Source organism: Palaemon carinicauda, unplaced genomic scaffold (genome assembly GCF_036898095.1).
Source record: "Palaemon carinicauda isolate YSFRI2023 unplaced genomic scaffold, ASM3689809v2 scaffold5, whole genome shotgun sequence".
NCBI lineage: Eukaryota > Metazoa > Arthropoda > Malacostraca > Decapoda > Palaemonidae > Palaemon > Palaemon carinicauda.
The window spans coordinates 950098-970264 of NW_027171761.1; the positions used below are offsets into that span (position 1 = coordinate 950098).

Sequence of the window (20167 nt, forward strand, 5' to 3'; positions counted from 1 at the left end):
ATAAGAAGCATCCACTTTCAAGACAATTTATTCTATATATTTGTTAATTAAAAGAAGAACTGATAATTCCGGTTCTATTTCATTGTTAAAGCCCTCCATCACACTCGAATATTCTGAGATATATATTAAATCAATTATCTAACCCAAATATTGATTCAGATCTAATTACTTCTATCAAAACTATAATTAATGTTAAGATTTTGAGAACTGATTTGCTAGAAAAATACTGTTTGTAGGTAAGAAAGTGAGGATGGTCTTGAAATACTCTTTTGTAGAGAAGACGTTTGCATTCCATCAATTTCTAGATCTTATCTAGTAGAGTTTTTGACTTGTTTAGATAAGATTACATGGCTGTGACTGCCATTGTGGGTTTGATGGTTAAGCCTAGTAAACAAGTGTATCCCTCCATGATTGATACAGTTTTAGATGCTCAGAAACACTCCTTGTATTCTTTCTCTCTTTTGGTTTTTGTATTAAATTATGATTGAATTTATAAGATGGCTACATAAGAAGATGCAGAGAAACAAACTGACTGTGAGGTTTCTTTATTCAAGTACTCTCATTCCTCCATATAAGCCAGTGGATACTATGTTTCTTGAATATCCACCTCCAAGGGCGTCATTTCATGATTTTAGAGTCCATTTGGATTCTGCTCTAGAAGTCATTCTACCTTAATGCCAACAGGAATGGGTAGATGAAATAATGTTAAAGAGATATAAAAAAAAAAACCTGCATCTTGTTTTTCAAGTGTGTGTGTGTGTAGCAAGAAGAAATCCAGCTAATGCTTTTGTCAAAGATGTTAACACTGTAATTACTGTTGTCAGCACTTAGTGGGAGAACTCAAGCTTTGATAAAACTTCCTTTTATTGGAATTTTATCACGATGTCTCCCATTCGACACTTTTGTCAGGCCAGTATGGCACAACATCATGTCCAGATTCCATCAGAGAATTTGTTCTAGAAGATGATGTTTTCAAGAAAACCAATCAGGAAACAGAATATGAAAAATACTGCTTATGTGGAATAGACAATTCCCTATCGTAATGAGTTCATACAGTGTTATATAAGCTTCCAGAAGAGATAGGAACAAAGATTATGGTTATTATGTTGAAAATTTTCATAATATTTTCGCAGTGTTCACTAATTTTAACCATTTCCATTCTTCTAGTAGTGTAATTAGAAGATCATGTAAACAAAATAGAATTTAGTCTTCAAAGTAATATTATTGTAACTAGAATTTATATGATACTAACATTAACACAAGTATTACACCACAGAAATCCTTATCATATACTGTACAGTTGTTTTACCAATAGCTTCAAGAAATTTAATCTAAGCCAAACTTTCATGTATACTTTAAAACTCAGGCAAAAATTGTACTCCTGATAAATGAGTATCTTATGTACAATTAATGCAAGTTATATTCTCTTTTATTGTTTACGCATGAAATGTGTGCCAGATGTTTTGGTAAGGAGTTGGTGATCAAATGGTTAATAGAATATATTCCTTTTTTCATTTTAATCTTCTTAATCATAGGTTACATATGCTGTAATCAATTTTGTTTAATGTTATAAATGATACAGTTCCTTATATTTCCAGGTTTATGTTTCAGCTAATGAAGGTATTCAGTAATCTTGTGCATACAAATGTCATTGCAACATGGAAAGTGTTTCTCACACTTGTGACGGAAAAATTTACAAAACTCCTGGAAGAAGCAAGTAAGCACTCATATAAGTTATAGTAATGCTTATTAGTATAATTTTACTAAGTAGATTGCTGGTGTCAGATATAGTAATACTGTACCTCTTTTATCTCATTGCCCCTCAACCACGTACTCATTTAACCTCAACTTGGAATTGTTCCGTAACTGGAATACAAACCAACGCTATTTATAGGGGTATACTTTTGGTGAATGCTGAAGGGACGAGCCAATAAAATTTAGCGAGCGTTAACTATCCACCCCGCTAGTTAGCGGGGGTTAGTATTGCGCTCACTTTGCTTTTGGCTCGGATGGAGAATGGTTGTCACCACTCTTCCTCCTCGCCTTTTTTGGACTGCCATTAATCTTTGACTTTTTAACTTATGTGTGTGTATATATATATATATATATATATATATATATATATATATATATATATATATATATATATATATATATATATATATATATATATATATATATATATATATATACATACATACATACATACATACTTATTACAAAATGAATATTAAGTCCTTGTTTTGACTTAATGTATTTCAATGTTTGAATGTGCGTGGATGTAGTACGATAGAGAGTAAAAGATGTGAGATTGAAAGTATGCTTAGGAATAGAAGGATGGATATATTGGCCTTGTGTGAGACAAAGATAAAAGGGAAGGGTAAAGTGATATTTGGTGAAATGTCTGGTAGAGTGTCTGGGATTGAAAGGGGGAGAGCAAGAGAAGGTGTGGCTTTATTGCTGAGTGAATGGATGACAGGTAAGGTAGTGGAATGGAAGGAGATATCATCTAGGTTAATGTGGGTAAGGGTTAGGTTGGGTAGGGAATGTTGGGCTTTAGTCAGTGCGTATGGGCCAGGTTGTGAGAAAAGTGAAGAAGAGCGGAATGTGTTTTGGAATGAATTAACTAGGTGTAGAAGGACTGATCAGAAGGAAATATGTAGTTGTCATGGGTGACTTAAATGCTGGAGTGGGCGCTGGAGAGGTAGAAGGTGTTATTGGGGAGTATGGCGTACCAGGTGAAATTGAGAGTGGTGAGAGATTGGTAGATATGTGTGTTGAGCAAGAGATGGTGATAAGTTCTAGCTTTTTAAAAAAGAAAGATAAAAAACAAGTATATACGGGGAAGAGTGGTAGAAAGGGCATTAATGGATTATGTGTTGATAACTAAAACAATTTTGGAAGATTGAAAGACATGCACGTGTTTAGGGTATGGCTTAACGGTATGTCTGATAATTTTTTGGTGGAAGAAAAATTAGTTATAGCAAAAGAGTGGGGGAGTAGAGTAGGTGGATGTAAAAGGGAGGTAGTGAGGGTTGAAGAGCTAATAAAACCGGGGGTAAAAAGTAAATATCAAGAAAGGTTGAAAATGGCGTGTGACGAAGTGAAAGTAAGAAAAACTGGTAATTTAGAGGAGTGGAAGTTAGTAAAAGAAAATTTTGTTGGGATTGCAAGTGTATGGCAAGAGGTTTGTAGAAGGCAGCATGAGGAAGGGCAGTAAATGTTGGAATGAAGGAGTGAAGGTAAAAGTGGAAGAGAAAAAGAGGGCTTTTGAAGAATGGCTGCTGAGTAATAGTGTAGAGAAGTATGAAAGATATAGAGAGAAAATGTGGAAGTAAAGCGCGAGGTAAGTGAGGCAAAGAGGGCAGCTGACCTGAGGTGGGGTCAGGGATTGGGTCATTCATATGAAGAGAATGAGATGAAGTTTTGGAGAGAAGTGAAGAGAGTAAGAAGGCTGGTTCAAGAATTGAGGAGACAGTGAAAGATGGAAATGGATGGTTGTTAAAAGGAGAGGAGGCAAGGAAAAATTGGGCGGAATATTTTGAAAGTTTACTGAATGTTGAGGATAATAGGGAGGCAGATATAATTGCTGTTGCAGGTGTTGAGGTGCCGGTGATGGGAGATGAGAATGAGAGAGAGATTACAATAGAGGAAGTGAGGAGAGCACTAGATGAAACGAGAGTAGGAAAAGCATCTGGTATGGATGGTGTGAGAGCTGAGATGTTGAAGGAAGGGGTGTGACTATACTTGAATGGTTGGTGAGATTGTTTAATATGTGTTTTGTGTTGTCAATGGTACCAGTAGACTGAGTTTGTGCATGTATTGTACCACTATATAAGGGCAAGGGAGATGTGCATGAGTGTTGTAATTCAAGGGGTATTAGTTTGTTGAGTGTGGTGGGAAAAGTGTATGGTAGAGTACTGATTAATAGGATTAAGAATAAAACAGAGAATGCAGTCTTAGAAGTACAGGGTGGTTTTAGAAGAGGTAGGGGTTGTATGAATCAGATTTTCACTGTTAGGCAGATATGCGAAAAATATTTAGCAAAAGGTAAAGAGGTGTATGTTGCGTTTATGGATCTGGAGAAAGCGTATGATAGAGTTGATAGGGAAGCAATGTGGAATGTGATGAAGTTATATGGAGTTGGTGGAAGGTTGTTGCAAGCAGTGAAAAGTTTCTACAAAGGTAGTAAAGCATGTGTTAGAATAGGAAATGAAGTGAGTGATTAGTTTCCGGTGAGAGTGGGGCCGAGACAGGGATGTGTGATTTCGGCGTGGTTGTTTAACTTGTATGTTGATGGAGTGGTGAGAGAGGTGAATGCTCGAGTGCTTGGACGAGGATTAAAACTGGTAGACGAGAATGACCATGTATGGGAGGTAAATCAGTTGTTGTTTGCAGATGATACTGTACTGGTTGGAGATGCGGAAGAGAAGCTTGGCCGGGTAGTGACAGAATTTGGAAGAGTGTGTGAGAGAAGGAAGTTGAGAGTTAATATGGGTAAGCGTAAGGTTATGAGATGTACGAGAAGGGAGGAGGGTGGTGCGAGGTTGAATGTCATGTTGAATGGAGAGTTATTTGAGGAGGTGGATCAGTTTAAGTACTTGGGGTCTGTTGTTGCAGCAAATGGTGGAGTGGAAGCAGATGTACATCAGAGAGTGAATGAAGGATGCAAAGTGTTGGGGGCAGTTAAGGGAGTAGTAAAAATAGAGGGTTGGGCATGAATGTAAAGAGAGTTCTGTATGAGAAAGTTATTGTACCAACTGTGATGTATGAACCGGAGTTGTGGGGAATGAAAGTGACGGAGAGACAGAAATTGAATGTGTTTGAGATGAAATGTCTAAGTATGGCTGGTGTATCTCGAGTAGATAGGGTTAGATAAGGTAGTAGGTTGGCCAGGGCACCAGCCGCCCGTTGAGATACTACCACTAGAGAGGTATTGGATCCTTTGACTGGCCAGACAGTATTGCATTGGACCCCTCTCTCTAGTCACGGCTTATTTTTCTTTGCCTACACTTACACAGAATAGTCTGGCCTATTCTTTACATATTCTCGTCTTTCCTCATTCATCTGACAACAATGAGATACTTAACACTTCTTCACCCAAAGGGTTAATTACTGCACTGCAATTTGTTCAGTGTACTTTCCTCTTGGTTAGGGTAGAAGAGACTCTTTAGCTATGGTAAGCAGCTCTTCTAGGAGAAGGACACTCCAAAATTAAACCATTGTCCTCTAGTCTTGGGTAGTGCCATAGCCTCTGTACCATGGTCTTCCACTGTCTTGGGTTAGAGTTCTCTTGCTTGAGGGTACACTCGGGCACACTATTCTATCTTTTTTTTTTTCTTCCTCTTGTTTTTTTGAAATGGTGTGTTGGGCAGGCTTAATAGAAGGGCCATGGATGCCTGGTGGTTTATCAAGAGGTTGTCTTTTCCTTTTTCTGATTTTTTCTTCTCAAAACCATCCTTACTGTCCTCCCTTCAGTTGAAGTGGCTATCCTGGAGGGTATTTAGCCTTGCATGGTGTATCGGCTCCTCCATGTTGACCAGTTTTTCCGACTTTTTACTATAGTCTATGGATATCATCAATCACTTTTATTATTATTCTGTACATATTGTTTTTGTTTTAATTCTTGTTAATCTAGTTTTTAAGTATGATGTCTCTTTTTTATTTCTATTAATTCTTATGCTGTCTGGAGACATTGAGCGAAATCCGGGACCAGTACGTCCTAGATTTCGTCAATGTCGTCTTCTGTATTGCAATATTCGTGGTCTTCATGCAAATATCCGAGACCTTACAGTTGCGTCCAGACAGTATGATATTCTTTTGTGCTCAGAAACTTTGGTTTCTAATATGAGGCACTCATCTGAGCTCCTTATAACTGGTTTTAAGAAGCCAATAATGCTGAAACGTGATTCCATTCCTAGGGCCAGGGGAATGGTGGTGTATATTAGGACCGAGTACCCTGCTTCTCATAAGTCCTGCTATCAATGTGGATGTCATGAGATTCAGGTAATAAAAGTTTGTGGCAGGCATAACAACTTTTATTTGTGTTCAATCTACCGGAATCCAGACATGGATGATTCTATCTTCGATTGTCTTCTTACCATTATGGCTAAGATACAAGAAGATGATAGAAAGGCTTCGTTTGTCTTTGTTGGTGATTTTAATGCTCACCATAGGGAGTGGTTGAGTTCTATCTCTCCTACCGATCGCCATGGCTTAAGAGCTTTAGACTTTGCCTCGGAATCAGGCTGTGAGCAAATCATAAATGAAGCTACTCACAGGTCTGGTAATTGCTTGGACCTCGTATACACTGACTCCCCTGGCGTTATAACTAGTAAGGTTGGTTCTCCAGTCGGGACTTCTGATCATGCCTTGATTTCATTATTAGTGAAGACTGAGCAGCCTGTCCCTGATATATCATATTCTTGTAAAATTTATATGAAATCCCAAGCAGACTGGAATGGGATTTTGCATGATCTTTTGTGCTTGAATTGGTCACAATTATATAATAGTGTAGATCCTGTTGTCCCTTTGAATGAGAATCTAGTCAACATAATTGATAGGCGTATCCCTTCTCGTGTGCTAAGGTACCGAATGAAGGACAAACCGTGGTTCAATGATGATTGTAGACGTGCTTATTTGGAGAAGCAGGAGGCCTATCACCTTTGGAAGGGTAACAGATCAGATTTGACCTGGAACAACTATACTCGGCTTCGAGCTTTTGCTCAGAGAGTTTATGCCTCAACTGAAAAGGAGTACAATTTAATCATAAAGGAAACCCTCTCTGGTACAACTCAGGAACATAAATGGTGGTCTACCCTTAAATCTGCACTCTTTGGTGTAGATGCAACAGTTCCTCCTTTACTTAAACCTGATGGCTCCGTCACTCACTGTCCAAAGGAAAAGGCAACCCTTTTGGCTGATGTTTTTGACAGTAAACAGAGTAATGAAAAACTTGAACTTCCTCATTCCTGTTTTCCTGAGGCTAAACTAACTAGTTTAGCTTTTCGATCTCGTGAGATTAAAGCTCTGTTGATGGACCTTGATGCTTATGGAGGTGTAGACCTAAATGGTATTTTTCCTTTGTTTTTTATAAAGACAGCAGATTTCTTAGCTCCAAAGTTATCTGTTATTTTACGCAAGTTAGCAAGAAGAGGAGCTTTTAGCACTTGTTGGAGAATTGGTAATGTTACTCCTCTATGTAAATGTGTTTGTGGTAGCTCAAGTCCCACTGATTACCGCCCAATTTCCATAACTCCCATATTATCTAAAGTTTTTGAACGTCTTCTGGCAAAACGTCTTAATAGGTTTGCTGAAGGTAATCATCTATTCCCTAGTTTGCAATTTGGTTTTCGGAAAGGCCTTGGAGCATGTGATGCCCTTCTTACAATCTCCAATGCAGTACAGAAATCCCTTGATTGTGGTCGGGAAGTTCGTATGATTGGCCTTGATTTTAGTGCTGCCTTTGACCGTGTTAATCATGAGGCCCTTGTTTTCAAACTGAAACAGTTGGGAGTGGGTGGGTCGTTTCTTAGCATTATTATTGATTTTTTAAGTAGTAGATCTCAAAGAGTTGTTGTTGATGGGCACCATAGTGAGTATAGGAATGTGATATCCGGTGTTCCACAGGGTAGTGTTCTTGGCCCATTACTTTTCATACTATATACACATGACATGTGGTTTGGCCTAGAAAATAAGCTTGTTGCATATGCAGATGATGCTACTCTCTTTGCATCAATTCCATCCCCTGAATGTAGATCTGGGGTTGGTGAATCCCTTAATAGAGATTTAGCTAAAATTAGTGCATGGTGCAAATTATGGGGTATGAAGTTGAATCCTAACAAAACTCAAAGTATGATTGTAAGTAGGTCAAGGACGGTGGCTCCTCAACATCCGGATCTCAGTATTGATAATGTTTCTTTAAATTTGTATGACTCTTTCAAAATTTTAGGCGTGATTCTTGACAGCAAATTTACTTTTGAGAAACATATAAGGTCTGTGTCTTCTTCAATTGCACAAAAAATTGGCTTATTGAGAAAGTCTTTTAAGATATTCGGTGATCAATCTATTCTGAAGAAATGTTTTAATTCTTTTATTCTACCTTGTTTTGAGTATTGTTCTCCTGTCTGGTCTTCAGCTGCTGATTCTCATCTTAATTTGTTGGACAGAAACTTACGGTCTATTAAATTTCTTATTCCTGATCTAGATATTAATCTCTGGCACCGTCGATCAATTAGTTCATTATGCATGTTGCATAAGATTTTTCATAACTCTGACCATCCTTTACATTCAGATCTCCCTGGACAATTCTATCCTGTTCGTAATACTAGGCAGGCAGTTAATTCTAATAGCCAGGCCTTCTCCATCATAAGACTCAATACTACGCAGTACTCTAGAAGTTTTATTCCAGCTGTTACCAAGTTGTGGAATGATCTTCCTAATCGGGTTGTTGAATCAGTAGAACTTCAAAAGTTCAAAGTTGGAGCAAATGCTTTTTTGTTGACCAGGCGGACATGAGTCTTTTTATAGTTTATATATGACATTTTTGTTGTTGACGTTGTTAATAGTTTATATATGATATATCTCTTTTGACATTACTTTTTTTAGAATGATTTATTGTTAATTTGTTCCCTTCAGTTATTTATTTCCTTATTTCCTTTCCTCACTGGGCTATTTTTCCCTGTTGGAGCCCCTGGGCTTATAGCATCTTGCTTTTCCAATTAGGGTTGTAGCTTGGATAGTAATAATAATAATAATAATAATAGGAACGAAGTAGTAAGGGTGAGAACGGTTGTAAGAAATGAGTTAGCAGCTAGAGTGGATATGAATGTGTTGAGGTGGTTTGGCCATGTTGAGAGAATGGAAAATGACTGTCTGCTAAAGAAGGTGATGAATGCAAGAGTTGATGGGAGAAGTACAAGAGGAAGGCCAAGGTTCGGGTGGGTGGATGGAGTGAAGGAGGTTCTGGGTGATAGGAGGATAGATGTGAGAGGGGCAAGAGAGCGTGCTAGAAATAGGAATAGATGGCGAGCAATTGCGACGCAGTTCCGGTAGGCTCTGCTGCTTCCTCCGGTGCTTTGGAAGACCACGGAGGTAGCAGCAGTAGGGGATTCAGCGTTATGAAACTTCATCTGTGGTGGACAACGGGGGAGGGTGGGCTGTGGCACCCATAGCAGTACCAACCGAACTCAGTTGAGTCCCTTGTCAGGCTGGGAGGAACGTAGAGAGGAGAGGTCCCCTTTTTGTTTTTGTTTCATTTGTTTGATGTCGGCTACCCCCCCAAAATTGGGGGAAGTGCCTTGGTATATGTATGATGTCTGCATCTATTTTTTCAAGTTTTTATTACTGCATTAGCATAGTGAGTGACTTTACTGTATTGAGGTGTACAGTACAACATGTCATGGGAACAGTTCTCCTTTGTAACCCGAGGACCTACTATACTTGGTTGGTATTGAAATAATATCTTATTATGACATATATATTTGTCTAAAATCAAATTGTAATGTAAGAGGGAATGTTATGAAATTTTTTATTTGCCAGATAAGTGAACCTTAATCATTTCTTTTCAGCGTTTGCTAATAAGTTTAAATTAGTTGCTGTGGCAGTGTGGCTGTTTTCATGCCTTTTGAGAGCCTTTTCCATCATGAAGATAGTGTCGGTAGCTGGAGTCTGTGAAAGTGTTGCCCAGCTGATGATCCAGACAGCGAAAGAAGGAATTCAGCGTTTAATTTCAGTCATGCTAACTCTCCCTCATGTAAGTTTACTTTTTTACCCATACCATATTAGTAATGGAAAAATTAGCTATGGTTGTTGATACAGATGTTAAAGTATTTGCAAAATTTTGAGTGGAATCTATTCAGCCTTGTTATTTGTAATATAGTTAGAATAAACTGTATTTATCTTTATATGATTTAAAGATCGTTAGCAAAATATTTTCATATATTTGTTTCTTCATCATTCTTGTTGATGTCTTCATATAAGGATTAAGGTATGATTCCGTCCAAAAAAATTATACTAAATCAATTAGATATGTTTGAGGAGGAATTATAGCTCCATTAAAATTGAGATACTCTACTTTTGAAAGCCACTTTATTAAAAGCATTCTTATTGAAAGCAAGGGCTTTACATAAGTACAGTATAAGAATTATTCTTAGTGGTTGAATTATATAATTATTATTTTTTGAAATATTTACTTCTTTGCAATGTTAGATTTAAGATTTTAATTTGTGGTTTTGTATAACCAGCCCTCCTACCTTTTATTATTATTATTATTATTATTATTATTATTATTATTATTATTATATGTACAGTACAACCCTAGTTGGAAAAGCAAGTTGCTATAAACCCAAGGACTCGTACAGGGAAAAGTAGCCCAGTGAGGAAAGGAAATAAATAAGCTATATGAGAAATAATGAACAATTAAAATAAAAAATTTTAAAAACAGTAACATCAAAACAGATATTTCATATATAAACTGAAAACACATGTGTCAGCCTGTTCAACATAAAAACATTTGCTGCAAGTTTGAACTTTGAAATTCCACCGATTCAACTCCTTGATTAGGAAGTTCATTCCACAACTTTGACACAGCTAGAATAAAACTTCTAGAATACTGTGTGGTATTGAGCCTCATGATCTTGGAGAAGGCCTAGTATTACGAACAGGATGGAACTGTCCTGGAAGATCTAACTGTAAAGGGTGATCAGAATTATGAAAAATGTTATGCAACATGCATAACTAACTAATTGAACCATAATGCCAGAGATTACTATCTATATCAGGAATAAGAAATATAATAGGCCTTAAGTTCCTGTCCAACAAATGAGGATGAGAATCAGCCGCTGAAGACCAAACAGGAGAACAATACTCGAAACAAGGTAGAATGAAAGATAAACTATGGCATAAACGGCTGCTAGAGGCAGTAATCTTTAAACCACCATTAATAATGTGTCCCCCTGTGATTTGGGAAAGAGTATGGGATCCAATGAATGTTGGGTAATTACTGAAATAGAAAATATTTTTAGAATTTTGTTTATTTCAATAAGTAATACCTTACATTCATTGTCATGATTCATAGATTGTTTTGAAGGATGATAGAGATAATCGTAGAATATAAAAAACAATCTGTAAGTTATGCTGTATTCAACCTTCAGACAACTTGTACTAAGGCAAACTTAGGTTGGTAGGGACCTTGTAACTTCTATACTGTAATTCCCTTTAAACGATGAGAAGACTTCACAACCGATGGGCTTAAGATGAGAAATTAAATTGAAAACTAAGATGATATGCAACAGATGAGTCTTATACAAGTTAGTACATCTCTGCATTATAGAAGGAATAAGGAATAAATGGAAACTGGAATAGATATATTTTTTTTTTTAACTTGGAGACAACGGAAGATATAGAACATAGATCTGTGTCACCTGTTGTCGAAGTGTTCAAGAAGGTAGCCGTACAGGGCCAATAGGCACCCATTCCGGCTACCTGACTGCATGGATACTATATACTATATTATCAGAAACTAGACTGTCTATCATAGGTTCTAAAAAACATTCTACCAATATTCCCTATCAAAGATAATAGAATGTTTATTGATTGATGCAAAGCTAAGACTCCGTCAATGACTAGTTCTATTTTGGATATTGGTAAATTTTCAATATTAAACTTACCCGATGATCATATAGCTGTCAGCTCTGCTGCCCGACAGAAAAACCTACGGGCGGAATACGCCAGCGATCGCTATACAGGTGGGGGTGTACATCAACAGCACCATCTGTCAAGTAGGTACTCAAGTACTCGATGTCAACAAAGAACCAATTTTCTCTCTGTCGTGCCACTGGCAAGACCTACTAAATATGCTGTTACTAACTGGATTTGTTTTCACAACTATTTGGTGAAGTACACTATTCCAGTTTTGAGCTTTCGCTATGCAGGAGTTTTATCTTCATTTCAAAACTTGAACTCGTTTTGGATAGATTTTATTTTGGTGACAAAGAGAGTATGGACTCTCTTTCACTTTTAAATGGCCGACCCTTCCCTTAGACGGAAGTGTGTTTAGGTTTTTAGTAATTTTGCTTAACACGTTATAGATCTTTATATTTTATATCTCTCCGCCTTTATTAGGCCTCTTCGATTAACTTTCCTTTTATTATAAACATATAAAAATAAATTTTTATGTTTTGTTTATTTGCGACCTTTCCTTTTAGTAGGCGGTCCTAACTTGGAACCGTAGTTAATCAACGTTGAGCCCGTTATATCGTATTTAACCTTTAAAGAATTTGAAACTTTTTAAATTTAATGTTTTATGAAAGAATTTCTTTGATAGTCTCGTACTGTTTTCAAAGATGAACTAACGTTTAGTTTTTTAGTCTACGCAGTTGTTGACGTTCAGGACGTTCAACTTGCGCTCTATCGTTACGATAGAGAGAGAGTGTATCACGGTTTCACTTTGCAGTAAGAGTAAACCTTTTCTAGCGTTTCGTTCATTCTTTCTTAGCTTAAATGGTTTAAATTCTAAATTAAAGGAACTTTTTATTTGGAAAACCTTTCAGTTTTTTCCTTTAGCAAATCACATGTTTTGACGATATATAATTGGGCTCTTCTCTCAGGTGCGAATCTAGAGAGAAAGAGAGAGATAGAGACGGAGGGAGAGAGAGGAGATAAAACGTTTCGTTCAAGCGGGTAACGTTGTTCTCGTTTTACTCTCCTCCCTAGTCGCTGTAGGGGAAGAAGGTAAAACGTTTCTAGGGTTTTATTCTTGTTCCCAGGCTATGTGCGGTGAGAGATTGTAAACGTAGTTTATTTGATCTAGTGTTTAGTCTCTTTCCCAGCCACTGAATTCTTTATCTTTATATATGTTTTCTGTTGCATTATACGTCTGTTTTCGCAATTACTACCTTTTAATGAAGGGTAGGATTGCGTGTTTCAGGTAGAAATCAGTAAAAGTTTCGATTTCAGTGAAATAAGTGCAAATCAGAAAATCAAAGTGATAAAGTGATATGCGCAAAGTGTTACAGTGTTGCGTCCGAGGTTTCATCTTTTCGTGCCTGTCGTTCACCTAGTCCGGGACCTCTTGCAAGCTCCCAAGCCCAGGGGAGAAGTAATGTCGAACGACTTATGGGTTCCTCAGGCCTTGATCAGCGAACAGACGTTTTTCCCTCCGTGGTTTCGGGCGTATCTACCCAAGATCGCCCCACCCACACAAAGACGAGAGAGCCCATTTACTTCTCGTCTGCGGAAGAGGTTTCTCGTAAGAAACCTTGGACCAAGGTCTCGCAGCTTATTAAGTGCAAGTCGGTCCCTTCCGCGCAAGTCCAACGGCCCAGGTGTAGCCACTGGGTCAGTTCGGACTCGCTGCAGTCATCCGACGACTGCACACCTCCCAAGAGAGGCAAGGTGGTACCGCAACAGGCAGTAACTCCGTCTGTTGCCGCACCCGCTGTTTTAGACCCTCAGTCACAACGGACAGTAGCTCCGTCTGTTGCCGCTTTTGTAGACCCTGAGTGGTCTTTACTGCAGTCTATGCAGACTCAGTTAGCTGCGGTTATGCAGGAGTTTCGTGCGGAGAAGGTTAACGCTGCACCCGTTAGCCTACAACCTGCCACGGTTGTGCGCCCAGCTCACGCTGAGGCTGCCTGCTCCCACACTCCGGCTGCGGAGAGGTTGGCGCTGCACCCGTTAGCCTACAACCTGCCACGGTTGTGCGCCCAGCAGACGCTGAGGCTGCCTGCTCCCACACTCCGGCTGTGAGAGCTCCTCCACCCATGCGCAGTCGACCCTGCCAGACGCATGCTGACTCCCACAGACGCACGGAGCACTCCGTTGCCGTGCGTGAGCTACCACAACAACAGGAGGGTGGAGTTAAGCTGCCGTGTTTTGACACGGTGCGTCAGCCTCCGCAACCCACTGTGGTTACCGCCACTCACCCGCAGCAGACTAGTCAGTCAGGAGTTGAGGCTTCCCCACACAGCTTTGGTTGTTGCCAGCTCACAGACTGTCAAGCAGTTACATGACGTTGCCTTCTGGTCTGCTACTAATGCACCAGTGCTGTATGTCCTCACGCACCTGTTGTGGTTGACAGTTCAGTTTTTTGACAGTTCACAGACTGTCAAGCAGTTACATAACATTGCCTTCTGGTCTGCTGCTAATGCACCAGTGCTGTATGTCCTCACGCACCTGTTGTGGTTGACAGTACAGTTTTTGACAGTTCACAGACTGTCAAGCAGTTACATAACGTTGCCTTCTGGTCTGCTGCTTATGCACCAGTGAGACCCTCACTGAGATAACCTAGCTTTTCTCGGACAAGGTTCCTGTGGATGAGAAAGTGCTGTTCTCCCTCCTACTGATATTCCTTTGAGGACTCTGTCATTTGGAGAGGAGCCTTAAGCTGCTTAGCCTCCTATGGACTTTAATTAAAGCATAACAAGGCTTCCAGGGATGGTAAATGGTTCCGCTTCAGTCGCTAACCCCGTCTGTTGCCACACCTGCTCCCGTAGACCCTAATGGGCTTTGCTGCAAGACATGCAGTCCAAGCTTGTGTCCTTGGTAGAGGACTTTTTACGGAGAAGAAACTTCTGGCCAACAACCTTCCTACCGGTTGGTTGTGCGCCCTGTTGACACTGAGGTATCCTACTCGCGTCCGCCAGTTGAGGTGGTTCCTCCACCGATGCGACCCAGTGTGGGTTGCCAGTCGCACGTTGACGTTAAGCGACGCTCGGAGGTGGTTGTTGAAGTGTGTCACTAGGAAGACGTTCAACAACCAGCAGAGGTGACTTGTTGTGACGCAGTGCGTCAACCTCAGCAACCCGGTAGGGTGTTGACTGCACAACCCAGACAGTCTAGACAGTTTCGGGTTGACGCTGTACTTCCTCGCGTCCCCATGGTTGACAGTTCACAGACTGTGCAGCAGTTCCATGATATTGCGTCCGGCTCCGTCACGCATCCACCAGTGCGACCGGGTTCAGCGAGTCAGACGTTGCCCACTCCGTTGCCGTTTCCTCATCAGTTTCGGATAAGGAACCCTCTAATGAGGACGTTGCTGAACTAGACGATCAACCCCCAGCCCTGCTATCCATCCAGAAGATGCTGAAGAAGGAACGCTGCCCTGTCAGGCTGTGGATGAGTCTGGTAAGGACACTGGCATCTGTGGTTCTTTTGTGTCACTTGGAAGACTACACCTCCATCCTCTTCTGTATCATCTAGCTTTTCACTGGAAAAAGGACAAGACGCTAGAAGCGGTCTCGATCCCGGTTTCCGGAAAGATAAAGTCTGGTCTGACTTGGTGAAAGGACTTTATCAACCTTAGAAAGGGTCTTCCCCTGACTGTTCAGACTCCCAACCACGTTCTCTTCTCGGACGCATCGGACGTAGGCTGGGGTGCGACATTAGGCGGTAGGGAATGCTCGGGATTATGGAACTCAAGTCAAAGGACAATGCATTTCAACTGCAAGAAGCTACTGGCAGTAAGTCTGACCTGGAAAAGCTTCAGGTCTCTCCTTCAAGGCAAAGTGGTGGAGGTGAACTCGGACAACACCCGGCTTTGACGTACATCTCCAAGCAAGGAGGGACCTACTCTCTGACATGGTACGAGATCGCAAGGGACCTCCTCACCTGGTCAACAGGTCTAGACTTTTCACTAGTAACGAGGTTCATCCAAGGCAACTTGAATGTCATAGCAGATCGTCTCAGTAGGAAGGGACAAATAATTCCAACAGATTGGACCCTCCACAAGGATGTATGCAAGAGACTTTGGGCCACCTGGGGCCAGCCAACCATAGATCTCTTCGCAACCTCGATGACCAAGAGGCTCCCAATAGTTTGCTCACCTATCCCGGACCCAGCAGTAGTTCATATAGATGCCTTTCTACTAGATTGGTCACATCTAGATCTATATGCATTCCCTCCGTTCAAGATTGTCAACAAGGTACTGCAGAAGTTCGCCTCTCACGAAGGGACAAGGTTGACGCTAGTTGCTTCCCTCTGGCCCGCGAGAGAATAACTCACCGAGGTACTTCGATGGCTAGTAGACGTTCCCAGAACACTTCCCCTAAGGGTGGACCTTCTACGTCAGCCACGCGTAAAGAAGGTACACCAAGGCCTCCACGCTCTTCGTCTGACTGCCTTCAGATTATCGAAAGACACTCGAGAGCTAGAGGCTTTTCGAAGGAGGCAACCAGAGCGTTTGCTAGAGCAAGGAGAACATCCACCCTTAGAATCTACCAATCGAAGTGGGAAATCTTCCGAAACTGGTGCAAGTCAGTGTCCGTATCCTCGACCAGTACCTCTGTAACTCAAATAGCTGACTTTCTCTTATATCTGAGGAAAGAACGATCTCTTTCAGCTCCCACTATCAAGGGTTACAGAAGCATGTTGGCATCAGTCTTCCAGCACAGAGGCTTAGATCTTTCCAACAATAAAGATCTACAAGACCTCCTTAAGTCTTTTGAGACCACGAAGGAGCGTCGTTTGGTTACACCTGGTTGGAATTTAGACGTGGTACTAAGATTCCTTATGTCAGACAGGTTCGAACCGCTTCAATCAGCCTCCCTGAAAGATCTCACCTTTAAGACTCTTTTCCTGATATGCTTAACCACAGCTAAAAGAGTCAGTGAGATTCATGCCTTCAGCAAGAACATCGGATTCTCATCCGAAACGGCTACATGTTCTACAACTTGGTTTTCTAGCCAAACACGAGCTGCATTCTCGGCCTTGACCAATATCGTTCGATATTCCAAACTTATCGCATGGTTTGAAATGAACTAGAAAGAGTATTATGTCCTGTAAGAGCTCTTAAGTTCTATTTAAAAACCTTTACGAGGCCCGTCTGAAGCTTTATGGTGTTCAGTTAAGAATCCATCTTTGCCTTTGTCAGAGAATTGTTTATCCTATTTTATCAGACTGTTAATACGAGAAGCTCATTCCCATCTGAATGAGGAAGACCAAGCTTTGCTGAAGGTAAGGACACACGAAGTTAGAGCTGTCGCAACTTCCGTGGCCTTTAAACAAAATAGATCTCTGCAAAGTATATTCGACGCAACCTATTGGAAAAGCAAATCAGTGTTCGCGTCTTTTATCTTAAGAATGTCCAGTCTCTTTACGAGACCTGCTACACTCTGGGACCATTCGTAGCAACGAGTGCAGTAGTGGTGAGGGCTCCACCACTACAATTCCCTAATTCCATAACCTTTTTAATCTTTCTCTTGAAATGTTTTATTATTGTTTTGGGTTGTCCGGAAGGCTAAGAAGCCTTTCGCATCCTACTTGATTTGGCGAGTGGTCAAAGTCATTTCTTGAGAAGCGCCTAGATTAGAGGTTTTGATGAGGACCTTTAGTATGGGTTGCAACCCTTCATACTTCAGCTCCTAGGAGTCGCTCAGCATCCTATGAGGATCGCGAGGCTCAGTAAGGAAGACGTACTTAAAAAGGCAGAGTAATTGTTCAAGTCGACTTCCTTACCAGGTACTTATTTATTTTATGTTTGTTATTTTGAATAACTGCTAAAATAAAATACGGAATACTTAGCTCATAATAATGTCAACATGTAATGCTGGTCTCTACCCACCCCCCTGGGTGTGAATCAGCTATATGATCATCGGGTAAGTTTAATATTGAAAAATGTTATTTTCATTAGTAAAATAAATTTTTGAATATACTTACCCGATGATCATAAATTAAAGGACCCACCCATCCTCCCCAATAGAGACCCAGTGGACAGAGGAGAAAATTGGTTTTTTGTTGACATCGAGTACTTGAGTACCTACTTGACAGATGGCGCTGTTGATGTACACCCCCACCTGTATAGCGATCGCTGGCGTATTCCGCCCGTGGGTTTTTCTGTCGGGCAGCAGAGCTGACAGCTATATGATCATCGGGTAAGTATATTCAAAAATTTATTTTACTAAGGAAAATAACATTTTTTACAGCTCCTTTTTTTTATGATGAGAAGTGTTCAATTTCTGCCATTATGGGATGTAGATCTGTCCTTAATTCTGTGCTCAAGCATCTGGGATTAGATATCTCCATTTCAACCATTATAGCAATTGTATCATATTGTTAGATATTGAAAGGCCCTCCGTAGTTAGGTAAATTTTATGGTAGTTGGATGTGTGTTTTACAGTGATTTAAAACTATGAATTGTGATGGGTTGAAATCTTTCTTTTTAAGATCTCTGGTTAGAACCCTTTTCCTGTTGGCATTAACTTCAACTAAAAACATAAGTGGACTACAAACGTGTGCCAGAATAACCTCAGTGGAACACAAGAATTTTGTCCCTTTTGTCTTCAGAGCTTAAAAGGATTTTAAGGATAAGAGCTTAACTTAGTTTCCTCACATCCTTTCTTTGAAAATGGATGAGAGCATTTCAGTAGAAAACAAGTTCGAGTAATAGCCATTTAGTATTTTTTTGGACAAAACCTCAGGTATTAGAGGTAGTGTCCTTAATTTGTTTTTTAGGTTTACAATCTCTTATTGCTCTACAACCAAATGCAATATCATTCGTTGTTATAATTTGGGTTATAGCAGCTTGCAAAGAATTAGATCCAAATCTAATGAAAGAAGTTTTATTCCAGCTATGATCAAGTGTGGAATGATCTTCCTAATCAGGTAGTTGAATCGGTGGTACTTCAAAAGCTCAAACTTGCAGCGAATATTTTTATGTTACACTGGCTGTCTTGTCTCTTTTTTTTTTTTTTTTTTAGTTTATTTATGAAAATCTTTTGATATGTTGTGACTGTTCTTAAAATGTTATTTTAATTGTTCATTACTTCTCTTGTAGTTTATTTTTTTTTCTTATTTCCTTTCCTCACTGGGCTATTTTTCCTTGTTGCAGCCCTTCGGCATATATCATCCTGCTTTTCCAACTAGGTTTGTAGCTTAGCTGATGATAATAATAATAATAATAATAATAATAATAATAATAATAATAATAATAATAATAATAATAATAATAATAATCAACAACAACAACAATAGTAATAGTACTTGTAACTATAATAACAATCAAAGGCATGCAAGTGAAATTACATGATAATAGTGCAGTTACAACCCTTAAATTTTGTAGAAACCTTATTTTTTGGGAAATTTTAGTAGCAGCTCATCAGCATACCAAGTCAGTTTTTGGTAAACATTATCTGAAGGAATCCTGGTTTGCCTATGAAGAATGCTAGGCCCTAGGATCCTTACTGATTGCAGAACCATAGTTTAATTAATTTTGAGTCAAGGTAATTTGTTACTCTCTTATATGCAGCACGAGTATATGGGGTTTCAATTTATGAATAGATTTGGTACTATTCAAAAGTGTTATTTTGATCAAGAATATAATTTTGAGACGAGTTACTGTCCAATATTTCGAATAGCTATAGTAAACATTCTGGAGTCCTGTATTTCAAACTGTATTTTGTGAAGGTTTATTAAAACTAATCTAGGCCAGGTTAGTAAATCTTAACCATGTTATGTTACTTTTAATTAAATTTATCTTGTCTCTTTCCTTCACTGTCATCTCATCTCCTGTAGAGAGTAGGATTCAGCAACATGAACGTCAGAGGAGGTTCATAGATAGAAACAGAATTTTGACAATAGATTTTATTTCGATAATCACCTTATGTTCATATACTTACTCCCCCTCCTCCACACTGCCTTGGAGTATCAAATAGATAGTGATAATCATTACTGAAGTAAAAGACAAAGGATAGTGGCATGTCAGTTATCACTTACCTCTACAATGTTCCTTTCATTAATAAGGGCATGTGTTTATTGAAGTGAAAGAAAATGGGAAAGTTTTCCATTTATTGTTTAGAATATTACTGGTATAAATTTTGATTAAATTGAGCTTTTGGAGAAGAAGCAATATGAACATTAGATGAGTATAAAAAAGAAATAGAAAATCATCTTAATAAGATTTTGTATTTCCAATTTTACATTCAGGTTATAAATTTGAATAAGTGAATATGAGAAAAGTTCTTTACTTATATTTTTCTTGCTTTTTTTTCAGAATAATGATATCTGTTGCAGTTTGCTCGTTTTATGCCATACTTGGGGAGAATTACATATCAGTTTGTGCCAGTATGACAAGTAAGTAATTCTTAATTGACTTTCATGTTATTTGCTATAATGCACCTGCAATAGGATTTGCATATGATCATTACATGGTGTTATTTATTATTATTATTAT

General features: G+C 39.3%; 1 protein-coding gene across 1 annotated transcript in view; it reads left to right on the forward strand.

Annotated features, from left to right (window-relative positions):
- LOC137637028 (uncharacterized) overlaps nt 1-20167 on the forward strand; it is a 190338-nt gene that overhangs the window by 64293 nt on the left and 105878 nt on the right. Inside the window, exons 5-7 of the mRNA XM_068369337.1 lie at nt 1599-1717; nt 9570-9754; nt 19988-20067. Of these exons, the coding sequence (XP_068225438.1) occupies nt 1599-1717; nt 9570-9754; nt 19988-20067 (384 nt within the window). The remainder of the gene's footprint in view (nt 1-1598; nt 1718-9569; nt 9755-19987; nt 20068-20167) is intronic.